At 48.5% G+C, this 13,430-nt stretch overlaps 1 protein-coding gene across 1 annotated transcript in view; it reads left to right on the top strand.

Moving 5' to 3' along the window:
- The window catches only part of COL5A1 (collagen type V alpha 1 chain), a 128,448-nt gene that overhangs the window by 107,915 nt on the left and 7,103 nt on the right, over positions 1–13,430 (top strand). Inside the window, 22 exon segments of the mRNA XM_054284342.1 lie at positions 55–162; positions 918–971; positions 1,632–1,685; positions 1,834–1,941; positions 2,809–2,862; positions 2,945–3,052; positions 3,182–3,235; positions 3,557–3,664; positions 4,642–4,695; positions 4,845–4,898; positions 5,164–5,217; positions 5,664–5,717; positions 6,376–6,483; positions 6,866–6,919; positions 7,016–7,069; positions 7,690–7,797; positions 8,247–8,300; positions 8,871–8,906; positions 9,648–9,701; positions 10,038–10,296; positions 10,683–10,795; positions 13,015–13,083. Coding sequence (XP_054140317.1) covers positions 55–162; positions 918–971; positions 1,632–1,685; positions 1,834–1,941; positions 2,809–2,862; positions 2,945–3,052; positions 3,182–3,235; positions 3,557–3,664; positions 4,642–4,695; positions 4,845–4,898; positions 5,164–5,217; positions 5,664–5,717; positions 6,376–6,483; positions 6,866–6,919; positions 7,016–7,069; positions 7,690–7,797; positions 8,247–8,300; positions 8,871–8,906; positions 9,648–9,701; positions 10,038–10,296; positions 10,683–10,795; positions 13,015–13,083 — 1,773 coding nt within the window.

The following is a 13,430-nucleotide window of genomic DNA, read 5'->3' as shown; positions in this document are numbered from 1 at the left end:
CTGTAATGGCTCGGTTGGAGGGTGTGACCTGTTTGTTTGTTTTTCTGCTTCCAGGGGGAGAAGGGTCCCCAAGGACCTGCTGGCCGGGATGGCATCCAGGGCCCCGTGGGACTGCCGGGCCCTGCGGGTCCTGTTGGACCTCCAGGAGAGGATGGAGACAAGGTGGGGACAGCTCCTGCTGCCTGGGGTCACTCTGGCATGAACTGGGCAGCATTTCCACCATGGTGCACCCCACAGTTGGGGGGGATGTGCTGCTGGAGGGATTTTGTGGAACTCACAGTCCTGTGGGATGAGCAGCAGCAGATGGGGCTTGTGTGCTCTTCCAGCCACAAAATTCCCTGAAATCCAGGTTGGCTCCCCCAAACCTGTAGCAGGTGCCTGCCCACGGATGCTCAGCCTCTCCAAATTAATTCCCTCTCTCATTAAGCCCCTCTGGAGTGGAGAATTCCCAGGGGAAAAAAAACTGGGACAAATCTCTGTTGGGCTGGGACAAATCAGCTGGGACAAATCCCTCATGTCTACTCAAAGGATCTGCAGGATGCAGAAATTCCCTGAAATCCGCATTGGCTCCCCCAAACCTGTAGCAGGTGCCTGCTCATGGATGCCCAGCCTCTCCAAATTAATTCCTTCTCTCATTAAGCCCCTCTGGAGTGGAGAATTCTCAGGAAAACTCATCTGGGGCAAATCCCTGTGGCTGCTCAAAGAGTCTACAAGATGCAGCTTCGTGCATGGCGTGGCAGCTGTGGAATTGTGGGGTGGAAAATGGTTTGGTTGCACCTGGAGTGGCCAAATCTCTGGAGTTCTTCACCCATCCAGTTCCTGTGGGTTTTTGGATGAGGATGCAGCCCCTCAGGGCTGCTGAGATGTGGAAGTGGTGATGGATTGATGGATTAATGTTGTCCCTTTGCTCCTGGCAGGGTGAGATCGGGGAGCCTGGGCAGAAGGGCAGCAAAGGTGACAAGGGGGAGCAGGTGAGTGATGGGGACTCAGCTGTAGCTGTCTCTCTTGAGTCTGGTTCATTGTGTGACTTGCTGGAAATAGAAATTAAATTTATATCATTTTCTAATGTTGATTCATCTTCTGTGCTTCATCAAATACCCACATGATGTAAAAAAAAAGAGTGAGAGCCTCAAGTGGGAGCCTCCAGCTCCCAGGAACACTGAGATATTTCCACATCACCCACTTAGCATGGAAATATCTGTGAAACATGAGCAATGTTGCCATCAAAGTTGGGTCTTTGGCTGAAGTTCCCTTTTTGGTTTAGTTGAAGATGTCTATGCTCATGACAGAGGGGTGGACCTGGTGATTTTTAAAGGTCACTTTCAGCCCAAACCATCCTGTAATTCTGTGGTAATTCCAGTTCCACACCCTGTTGGTGCTGCCCAGAGCCTGAGGAATATGAGTTACCCAGGAGTCAGGGCTGAGTGCTGACATTGCTTTGCTGCAGCAAAAATGTGTTTGGAGGAATCTGAGGAATGCTGGGGTGTCCAGGGACACTTGACCCTGTTCCCCACCTCTCTTTTGGGTATTAATGCAGTTTTAATGGAGATTGGATTGAAGGAATTCAGCTTTTCCTGGTGAATTTGTCACTTTGCTCCTGACATTTCTGACATTTCTCTTTTTTGTCACAGGGTCCCCCAGGCCCCACTGGTCCCCAGGGCCCAATTGGTCAGCCTGGTCCAGCTGTGAGTATTAGCAAAAATTCTTTTTTTTTTTTTCCCCAAAAAGCCTCCTGGGAAGCACTGGGATGATCCCAGCAGGAGCAGGGGGTGGTGGAGTGGGATTGGTGTGTCCCCACGTCTGTCCTGGGCTGATCAGAGCCTGTCCTTGCAGGGAGCTGATGGAGAGCCCGGGCCCCGAGGACAGCAAGGCCTCTTTGGTCAGAAAGGTGATGAAGGACCCCGAGGGTTCCCTGGTCCCCCTGGCCCTGTGGGCTTGCAGGTAATTTACAGCATCCAGGGAGGGTTTAGGTGTTGGGAAGGGTGAAAGTTTGACAAGAAAGTCTCACAGATATGTGTGCTTAACAGAAAGATTTTTGAATGTAGAATATGAAGAAGGAATAGAGATGGAAGCAAGTTTTGATATAGAAGAAAAGAATTGCTGAGCCAGTCTCACTGGATAACCAAGGAGGCAAAGGGTGTGTGAGTTAGAAGGGATTTTTATGGCTTAGAGCAAAGGATAAACCCACCCCAAACAAGAAGATTTTTTTACCAAGCAGAAAGACAGCACAGCAAACAAGGCAGCAAATTTGCAAGTAAAAAACAAAAATCTCAGAATTTTCCACTTCCAGAAAACTGAAAAACAACTTCTAGCTTAAACTGTAATGTACTGACTTTTAGTGATTGGAGGACGGTAACATGAAGATGGTAATTGTAGTTATGATGGGCTATAAATAAAAGTTAAGGTATAGATTGGTTCTACTGTATGAAGATGCTCAAAAGAAAAGTATATAATGCATTGTAACCAAAAGAAAAGTCTATAATGCATTGTAACCAAAGAAATGTCTATAATGCATTTGTAACCAAAAGAAAAGGATATAATGCATTTGTAACCAAAAGAAAAGTCTATAATGCAATGTAACCCAAACTCAGGGTCTCCAGGCCTGCCTGCACCTGGAGCCAACAGCTGTAGGCACAGCTCTGTCACCCACCACCCTGGGCTGCTCTAACTCATGGATACAACAAACTGCATTTTGGAGAGCTGCCTGGAGTCCCCCATCCCTCATTTGGGCTCTTACATTCAGGGTGGTGAGAGCTGGGGCTCACCTGAGATGTTCCCAGCTAAAATTCATCCTCTGCACCTCCACAGGGCCTGCCTGGACCGCCAGGGGAGAAGGGAGAAACGGGTGATGTTGGGCAAATGGTAAGGGGCTTCCAAATTTCTTATTTCACCACTGACATTGCTCTGAGAAACCCATCTGAAATTTGTCCTCCTTCTCTCTCAGGGCCCACCAGGCCCACCAGGCCCCAGAGGTCCATCTGGGCCACCAGGAGCAGATGGTCCACAGGGTCCTCCTGGAGGAATAGGAAACCCTGGTGCAGTAGGAGAGAAGGTAAAGCACTCTGAGGAGCCTGAAGCAGGAGTTTGCTGCAGCACTCGTGCAGAGCCTTTGCTGTGCCAGCAGAAAACTCATCCCCCTGCAGAAATGTGAATATTTCCATCCTTTTTTTCCCATGTGCAGGGTGAACCTGGGGAATCTGGTGAGCCTGGTCTCCCTGGAGAGGTTGGCCTGCCGGTGAGTGCCCCATGGGAGAGGCGTGGATGTGGATGGGACAGCAGGGGCTGAGCCAGCCCTGTCCTGGATTTGGGGATTGATGACACATTGCCACGTTCCTGGGTATTTATAGGATCACGTTTAGTCACCAAATCTGGGCTACCCACGGCTGAACACCATGAACACCACTCAGTCCTGGTGGGAAGGGACTGTTAAATCATGTCCTTGTGTTTGGAGACACAAATAGAGCTTCTTTTGCTCAGAATTGATTAAAGGATAATTAGAGATCAGTATGTTTTTTGTTTTTTTCCTTGATAATAAAAGTTTTTTTGTCCTTTACAGGGCCCTAAAGGTGAAAGAGGTGAAAAGGGGGAAGCAGGTCCCTCTGGTGCTGCTGGTCCACCTGGCCCCAAAGGTCCACCAGGTGATGATGGCCCCAAAGGCAGCCCTGTAAGTACCCCCTCAGTCTTTCCTTGCCTTGCCAGCAGAGATTTCTGCATGAAAAGATGTTCCCAGAGATATCTGTGGAAATTTAAACTCATTTCCTAACCATGGAATTGTTCTTCTGGTGATCCATGATCTCAGCCCCATTCCTTAGGGTGCTGATGAGGAAAAGACCCTGCTGTGCCACATTTCCCAGAAATACTGGAATTACCAGTGCTTTTTGCAGGCTGTCAGGAATCTCACCCCATGCAGAGGAGCTGCAGTAGGGTCACTTTGTGTTTATGGCTTTCCAAGGTCTTCTGCACCAGAGCAGAGCTTCCAAAATAGGATCAGGGAGATTTATGGGGTTTGGGAGCTGTACCTGCACACCCAGCTCTCTGCTGTTGATTCTACAGCTCTGCTGAGGCCAGTGGAGCTCTGCTGATTTTACCAGGGGACAATGGCGCTGGGTTTATCTTGCAGGCTCCTCTGATGCCTGAAATTGATGATGAGATAAGGCAAGATGGCACAAAGAAGCAGAGGAGGCAGGGGAGTTTAGTCATCCCTCCGAACAGATGGGATTTGGGATATCTGTGATGGGTTGCAGGCTGCTCCTGGAATCATGTGAAGCACCCGACAGACATTGTATGGGGAGGAATGCTGAAGTGGTTCAGTCATTAAATGTTCTGAGAGGCTCCTCCTGTGCAAAATGTCACACGTTTGCAAAAGCAAAACCTTCCAATCTGCACGTTCCCAAAGCTGGAGGACTCTGCTGTCACCCAGCCTGAGGATTTCTGACAAACTGGGATGGAAGTCCCAGCATTGCCTCTGGAGCTCTGGTGGTCAGGATGCAGATCTGGAGTGGCTGGGACAGGGTGAAAACACAAAGAGGGGTTGTGGTTCTACAAATTGGGGCTTTACTCCATAGGGTGGCTCCTCATGTTGTCACTGGTGCTCTCCAGGTGAAACATCCTTGAATTGGGAATGTCCTTCTCTCTTTGCAGGGTCCAGTTGGTTTCCCTGGTGACCCTGGTCCTCCTGGAGAGCCTGGCCCGGCTGTAAGTGTTGGTGTCACAGAGCTTCCTCCTCCTGGGGTGGTGAAACTCAACTCTGCTGCTCGTTCCCAGCAGGTCCCTTGGCATTTCCTCTGCTCAGCACCATTCACGCCCTAAAAACACCTCCTTGTTCCTCTTTCCCTCCTTTTTAGGGTCAAGATGGTCCTCCTGGTGACAAAGGTGATGATGGTGAACCTGGACAGACTGTGAGTACCTGGAGAGATGAGATCTGATCCCCACAGTGCCCATGGCTCTGTGCCAGCTCCAGGGGCACTGAGCCTCTCACTCCCACCAGAATTTCCCAGTAGGAATTGCCCACTGAGGATCTCATTCCTTTTTGTGTCATCTATCCATCCATCCCTCCATCTATCCCTCCATCCATTCATGGATCCATGGATCCATCCATCCCTCCATCCCTCCATCCCTGGGTGGGGCACTCATGCCTTGTTCCCCTCCCCTCTCTCCCCGCAGGGTTCCCCTGGGCCCACAGGAGAGCCAGGCCCCTCTGGACCCCCTGGAAAAAGGGTGAGTTGGTTTTTAGGAAGATTTTCCCCAAACCACTTCCATTAACTTTTAAAAACTCATGTTGTTACTAAGCCTACAATAAATGCTGAGTAAATACTGTGTAAAACATGTGATAATTAAAAAAAATGTGATAATTAAAAAAAATAAAATGATGCACCATCCACAGCCATTGGAAATTGATGGGAAGCTGCCAAGCAAATCCCATGGATTTTTTTTTTTAACAGCCCAAAGAAAATCCAAGGATGAGGTACTGCTGCTCTTCCTGCCTTGCTGGCAGAACCCAGGGATTCATTTAGCAAGGAGCTAATTTAAAAAGCTTTTCAGGGATATTTGTCTCCATTTTGCCTCCTTCCCTGGGGCTGCAGCATCGTTTTGCAAATTCCAACAGACCCTCACAGATCAGCAGCATCTAATTGTGTTTCCCATCTACTCTGGGCTTTCTTTAGGGCCCTCCTGGTCCAGCTGGTCCTGAAGGAAGGCAAGGAGAGAAAGGAGCCAAGGTGAGAGCTGAATGGGATTTCACTCGTGTCCTTGCTAGTCCAAGAGGATCTCCCTCTGCCAAGGCAGGGAGTTGGTTCTGCTGCATGTTACAACAAATTAGCCTGGATTTGGGGCCACTGGCCTCAAATCTGAGCTTATGTTTCAGCCCTTAACAAGCTCTGTGGAGATAATTAGGGCTTGCTAAGGTCACGGGAATGTTTTGCCTGGTTTGGAACATGCAAGTGCTATATTTGGCAGTGTAATGTGTTGTAAATAATGGGGTGTGCAGAGCCCCGTGTCCTTTCCCAGGGCAAACACAGCATTCATGGGCTGGGATTGTTTGGGTGGGAGTGCTGGGGAAATGGAGCCGGGATGGGAAATTACAGATGCCCTTGTGGCAGCACAGGGGAGGGAGGATGGGTGGATGGAGGGGTGTCCCTGAACCCAGGAGAGCTCAGAGCCAAAGGGGGAGGTTCCTGCTGGAATTCAGGCAAGCCTGGAAACTGAAGGAGTTTGGATTGTGCCTGAGGTGGAGGGAGCAGCAGGAAAATCAAGGAGTGGAAAGTTTCGTTTCCAGTGCTTTGCATGGATCTGCATCCGCTCCATGACATCCTGGCACCCTGTCACAAAATCCTCTGACATCCCAACAAAAATTCAACCCCCTGCCTCTTCATCCAGGGGGAAGCTGGTTTGGAAGGCCCTCCTGGGAAGACTGGACCCATTGGTCCCCAAGGTGCTCCAGGGAAGCCTGGCCCCGATGGCCTTCGTGGGATCCCTGGCCCAGTTGTGAGTATTCCCAGCCTGAGAAAGCTCAGCTTGGTTCCTGTGTCCCACCTGCCTGGAAGGTGCATTTCCCAGTGCTCTGTCCGTGCTGGAATGCCTGACAGCAGATAAAACATTTCATGGGAATAATGGGATGGTGAATATCAACTCCCACGTGTTTCATTTGCGTCTTGGGTCTTCAGCCACTCTCCAGGAGTGATTTTCCTTGACCCACAAAGTCCCTTTTCCAGCAGAGATTTGAGCATGGAAGGAGCATAAATCCTTTTGCTTTTGCCACCTGTGAAAAGCCAGGACAAACATTCCTTGGCACAGGTGAATAATCAGAATATTCCCAGCTGGGAGCACTGCTGTCACTGGGAATGAGGAAATTGCACTTTTTTTACAGGGTGAACAAGGTCTCCCGGGATCCCCTGGCCCAGATGGTCCTCCAGGCCCAATGGTACGTCCAGAACATCCAATTCCAGGAGGTTTTGAGCTGCATCAATGAGTGTGACATGAATTCATCCTCTCTTTTTTCTCCCCCTGTGTCCCAAAGGGCCCTCCTGGTTTGCCTGGTCTGAAAGGAGACTCTGGTCCTAAAGGGGAGAAGGTGAGAACCCACTCAGGATCCCATTGCCTGGTCCCTGCTGGGGTGTGGGGACAAATGGCACTGCCCAGGGGTCCTGCAGTGGGCAGGACAAGGTTGGGGAGTGTCACCAGCCCCAGTGACAGCTGCAGAGGAGAGCTGGAACACTCTGAGTGTGCCCCAAGGAACTGAGCTGTGGAGGTGCAGAGTCCTGGCCCATTTTTGGGGTGATTCTCCACCCTATAAACTTTTCTCTCATATATATATCATATATCATATGTTATATATCATATATATTCTATATATTCTATATAGTCTATATATTCTATATATTCTATATATTCTATATATTCTATATATTCTATATATTATATATTATATATTATATATTATATATATTATATGTATTAGATATATTTCTATAACCCCAGGGAATGAGTAGCTGCTCCAGTGCAGAGGTTCTTTCTCTATTTGTAGCATTTTCTGCTGTAAAAATCTCCTATTTTTGTCCACTCTGCCACTTCCACGTGTCAAGGATTGCTACAAACTCCTCTCACCTCACTCAGATATTTGGGGTTGGATCTAGACATGTCTTTGCTCTCTCCAGTCAGAAATCCTAATTAACATTTGCTGTTTTCCACCAGGGTCACCCAGGTTTAATTGGTCTCATTGGGCCACCAGGAGAGCAGGGAGAAAAGGGTGACAGAGGCCTCCCAGGGCCCCAGGGCTCAGCAGGACCCAAAGGAGAGCAGGTAAATATTCCCTAAAACCTTCCTGGAACATCCTTTGGAGCACTGCGCCCTCGAGGAGGTGCAGAATAGCAGAGACGGGCAACCCTGGCAGGAGATCCTTGGCAGTTTTTGAGGGATATCTTCTGTATTAATGTGGTTTGTTCTGTGTGTGAAACATGGATTTGCTCCAAAATGACCCATTTTAGTGGGAAGCAGATTCTCAAGGGTCCTATGAAAGAGTTGAACAGATTTGGAGGGATGGTGACATGAAATATTCATCTGAAGGGCTGATTTTTAAAAGTGTGAGCCTAAATGAGATAAGGGATTCCTTGCCCATGCTCTAAAAACCTGGCAAAGCTCCAGATTGACCTGGAATTCCCCAAAACTGAGTTCTCACCTGTGAGCAGGGGTTGGATGTATAATTTTAAGCTAGAATTGCTGATTAATATTATTTTCCTGTTATCTTTTAGGGTATCACAGGTCCCTCTGGACCCATTGGACCTCCAGGACCCCCAGGATTACCGGTAGGTGACAACCAGTGACCTTGGAATTCCTTGGGAGCCCTCAGGAGCCACTTCGGTGCTCCCAGGAGTGCCCAGCACAGCCCTGGCTGTAGGAGGATGTTGGCCACAATGGGGTTTTTTTCAGCTGAACCCTTTAAAGAGTCTTGGATGAGTTCCAGGAGTGCTGGAAATGATGTGGGAGATGGGCACAGGGAAATCGTCCCATCTTGTTCCCCTTCCCGTTTATTTTGGAATATCCACAATCCTACAGGGATTTCTTGCCCTTTTTTGCTGATTTTTATCATTTTTTGGATGCCCAGATGCCCTGTGCTACCCTGGGGTGCCCAGCTGGATGTTTGAGCACATTCCCACATTCCAGGAATATCCCAGCAGCTTCCCCAGTCCCCACTGGGGCAGGAGTGTGGAGCTCTGCCCCAAAAGTTTTTGGTCTGTTGGCAAATAAAAGCAACACCCAGCTGAAGTTGGATGGGGAAAATTGAAATAGAAAGGGAGTAAATTTTTTAAAAAATTCTTTCCTTAACTCTGTGCTTGGAAATGAGCTGACTCCTTTCTGTATTTGTCTCTCCACAGGGTCCACCTGGTCCCAAAGGTGCTAAAGGCTCATCAGTGAGTATGGACATGGCTACAGGAAGAGGCCGAGGGGTTTTTATTGAGTGTAGGACATGCTGGGCCTCCCCTCATCAGCCAAATGAATGCAATTAGCTGAGAGAACTTAGCAAACTCTGCCTTTGCAGGCTGCCTAAGCCCAGCAGTGATAATTGGGGTGCCACAACTGCACTTCCCTGAAGAGCAGAGCAGCAGAGATCACAAGGAGCAATCCAGTGCTCAGTCCTGAGGAGGAAAGGACTAAGCACTCTCCTGCTGCTGGAGGGTGTAGGGGATTAAAAATAGCCCGTGAAAAGCGGGAGGTGGGAAGGTGGAAAGTGAAGAACTCGGTGAGAAATGAGACTCTGGAGCTTCGTGGTGCAGACCTGCTGTGCAGGCAGCTAAAAATTCCTCTTTTTGGGCAACTTCTTAGTGTCTTTTTGCCATCCAGAATTCGATGTTTTATTAATTTGAAGATTTGATTTGACTTGCAGAAGTGTTGGGTTGGTTGGGAGAGTTAAAGATTTTATGCGTTTTATGCATTCTGTAGGAAGCATAAGAAAAATCTGACTGTAGCTCCAGGTGTTTGATCTTTTCTTTCACCTAAACACCAAAAATATCATTTTCTGGGGATGTGGATACAGGGAGACTCCTCTTGTGTGCCTGAAGGGACAAAAAAGAAGTTTCATTAGTTAAAGTAATGTTTGGGATGTGATAAATTCTCCTGAGTGACTCCTGATTTTCCCTTGTTTTTCCATCCAGGGTCCCACAGGTCCCAAGGGTGAATCAGGTCTTCCTGGGCCCCCAGGGCCTCCTGTAAGTAGAAACCATAAAGTGAAGGATGAAATGAGGTTCAGACCTCATGGAGGCTGGAATTTGGGAAGCAAAAAAATCTCTGGGCAAAAATTCCTTTCCAATCCTAGCAATGGGTTGGAGACTCTTGGAGGGAGAAAGGATGGGAAGGGCGGAATTATTGATGGGAAGAGGACAATGGAAGGTGGAAAATGTTGAAGCCAGAAGTTTTCTCAGCACCATCCATGGCTGTTTTCCACATCCAATGTGTATTTTGGGATGTTGCTGCTTTGTCCATCTCTCATGTCCTTTTCCCAATGGAATGAGAAGTTGTATTTTATGTTTTCCCCCAAAAATCAGGGTCCTCCTGGAGAAGTCATCCAGCCCCTACCCATCCAGGCTGCCAAGAGGACCAGGAGGAACATTGATGCCAGCCAGCTGCTGGATGATGGCAATGCTGACAACTACATGGACTATGCCGATGGCATGGAGGAGATTTTTGGCTCCCTGAACTCCTTGAAACTGGAAATCGAGCAGATGAAGCATCCCCTGGGCACTCAGCACAACCCAGCACGCACCTGCAAGGACCTGCAGCTCTGCCACCCTGATTTCCCTGATGGTGTGTCCCAGGAAAGGGGAATGCAGAAAATTCTGGGGGTTTTGTAGCTTCAGACAGAAGTGAGGGGTGGGAGAGCAGGAATTTGGGCAGTCCATGGGGGATTTGGCTGGTGGAAAAGGATTATGTAGAGCTGGACTGGATATCACTGGACAACCCTTCCAGTTGAAATGTTCTGTTCTAAAAATGGGGATATGGGATGGAAAATCTTCAGCTGGCACCAGAGCATGATCAGCTTTCAAAAACTACTTACAAATAATAATCCATGAGAATTATTATTTATAACTACATATAAATAATGACCCATGAGAGGGGAAACACCCCAGGTGAGGAGGTTGCTGAGGTGCCCTCTGAGCTGATCCTTCCTTCCCTTCTCTCCCATCATGCAGGTGAATACTGGGTTGATCCCAACCAAGGGTGTTCCAGGGACTCTTTCAAAGTTTACTGTAATTTCACAGCTGGTGGAGAGACCTGCATCTTCCCTGATAAGAAATCTGAAGGAGTAAGTCCTCACCACCTTTGCTTTCCCCTCTATCCTTATGATAGATTATTTCCTGATATCAATATTCATAGACAGCCAATTGAACAGCAGCAAGGAAGGATCAAAGATCCAGAATGTTCTTTTGTCACACAACATTACCTTCTACAATAACATGGAATGTATTGACAAAGAGAAAATCAGATTTAAGCTGTGGTTTGGGCCAAACCTCTGATGGTTTCCCAGGCAATAATAATAAATGGTATAATTTATTATACCATAATAAATGGTAAGACCTTAATTTTTTGGACTTTGCTGTCCAAGGCAGGGGTGTGTGTTGGTGCAGGAATTGGGAGCTCTGTTTAACTCGTTCCCTCCCACAGCCCTGCATGCCCAAGCACCACTGATTCCCCTCCCCTCCCTGTGTTTCCAGGCAGGGCAGATAAATGTTTCCCTCCTGTCATTTTTCCTGCTGTTCCTTGTGGGTAAATGATCTTAAATGATTGCAGGCAGGCTCAGAGCTCTGCCTGGCACCGCTGCACGAGGTTGATGAAGTGATTTGTGTAATGATGCTCTTAGCTCAGCCATACCCATCATTTTTGTCCTGTATCCCTGCACTCTGTTTTGCAGAGCTGCTCTTCCTGCTGCCTGGGGACCAGCTGTGGCACTGGCCAAGCAGAAACACAACAATTCAGCCTGGGGGGAGCCGTGCCAGTGTCACAGTTGTGCTCCAGCTGTGACAAAGCTGAGCTGTTCTCCCGCTGCGTTTCATCCACCAGAAATGTGTGTCAGCACAGCACAAAGCACACGCCACATAAATCCTGCCTGAGTTTTTCTTGGGGCTGTTTAGAGAGGAGATGGATTTCCTCTTGCTTTGCATCACTGAGCTGTGTTTTTCCTCAGAATTTGACAGCTCAAAAAGCAGAGTCTGGCCATGATCTTGCAGGAGCCTGAGCTCCTGCTGTGCTGGTTCAGTGAGGGGCTCTGTGGAGCTGCAGAACTCCTCAAATACAAATTTCATGCTGGGATCCTTAAGAAGAAAATTCTCCCATCCAGAGGGATGCAAACAGGCACCACCTCAGCCCTGGGTGGGTTTGTGGTGAGGCACAGCAGAGTTTCAACTGTGGCTCCTTGTGACAGTGTTCACAGGGGTCCGAGGATGAGGGAAGAGATGAGGATCTGACTCCATGTTCAGAAGGCTTGATTTATTATGTTATGATATATATTACATTAAAACTATGCTAAAAGAATAGAAGAAAAGGTTTCATCTCAGAAGGCTAGCTAAGCTAAGAATAGAAAAGAATGATAACAAAGGCAGCTGTCCCAGACTCTCTGTCTGAGCCAGCTGACTGATTGGCCATTAATTAGAAACAACCACATGAGACCAATCACAGATGCACCTGTTGCATTCCACAGTAGCAGATAATCATTGTTTGCATTTGTTCCTGAAGCCTCTCAGCTTCTCAGGAGGAAAAAATCCCAAAGAAAGGATTTTCATAAAAGATGTCCTCTCAGCCCATCCTTCCCCAGCACAGACTCTGGGGTTTGCTCTGCAGGTGCCATCCTGCAAAGGGCAGGGCAGTCCCCACGCACTGCAGCTGGGCTGCTGCTTCAGGAGAGGTTTCCAGCCCAAATGAGTCATTATGGGAGGCTGAGGAGCAGCCACGCTCCTTCCTTGTGCTCTGGCTCAGCTGCTGAGCTGGGGCTGCCTTAAGGATGCTCTGGTGGCTGATTCCCTGTCCAGGTCACCCCTGTGGGTACCTGGAGCTCCATCCTGTGTGTCCAGCACCTCAGGCAGGCAGAGGCTTTTCCTTCATCACATTCTTTGCCCTTCCCAGCCCCACAGCACCTGGATTTGGCATTAGAGAGGCACCAGGCTTCTCCAGCACCAGCACTGCCCTCCACACAAAAATCAATGTACCTTTTCCCATCCGTGCTTCCTTTTTCCCTCTCTGTCTTTCCCTTTAATTTTCCTGCCACTGCTGGATTTGCATCCCAAGTTCCCAGGAGGCAGAGACAGCCCTTAGCAAGGGAGGCTGGTGCCAGAGCAGCACCACTCCATCTCCTCTGCTTCAGAGCCACCTTCTGCTCTCATTACTGATATATAAAATTAAAAAAAAAAACAACTAAATCAAGTTGGACAATTTCAATAAGACATGCAGACTCTGGAATGAAAGTAAACTTTTTAATTTTGATTATATTTTTTTTCTTTCTCTCTTCCCTCCTTGCTGTCCACAAACTAGGCTAGAATTACTTCCTGGCCCAAGGAAACCCCAGGCTCGTGGTTCAGTGAATTCAAGCGCGGTAAACTGGTAAGATTCATCCTGGTGCTTGCTGTTTCCTTTAACCCCCTGTCATATTTTACAGAGTAAAATGGCTCGTTGGCCCAAAGAGCAGCCTTCCACATGGTATAGTCAATACAAGCGGGGGTCCTTGGTAAGTGGCTAACCCTGGCCCTGAATCAGAGCTCAGCACCTGCTTTGGTATGGCCACGCTGCTGCCCCCTGCATGCTGGACTAACCCCCCTGCCAGGCACATGGAGGTGTTTAAGGTGGAATTCTGAGAGAGCCCAAAGCCTCTGGGGGGCTTTGTTCCAGTCTGCCTCACTGGGGACTGGGGAGCTGAGCTTTGCTCGGGGTGAGAAGGGGACACAGGGGTG

Source organism: Melozone crissalis, unplaced genomic scaffold (assembly GCF_028551555.1).
Source record: "Melozone crissalis strain CALT ecotype California unplaced genomic scaffold, PUWL_Pcris_2 ptg000041l_1, whole genome shotgun sequence".
In the NCBI taxonomy this organism is placed as follows: domain Eukaryota; kingdom Metazoa; phylum Chordata; class Aves; order Passeriformes; family Passerellidae; genus Melozone; species Melozone crissalis.
Note: the sequence above shows the minus strand (reverse complement) of the source record. Positions and strands in the feature narration are given on the sequence as shown.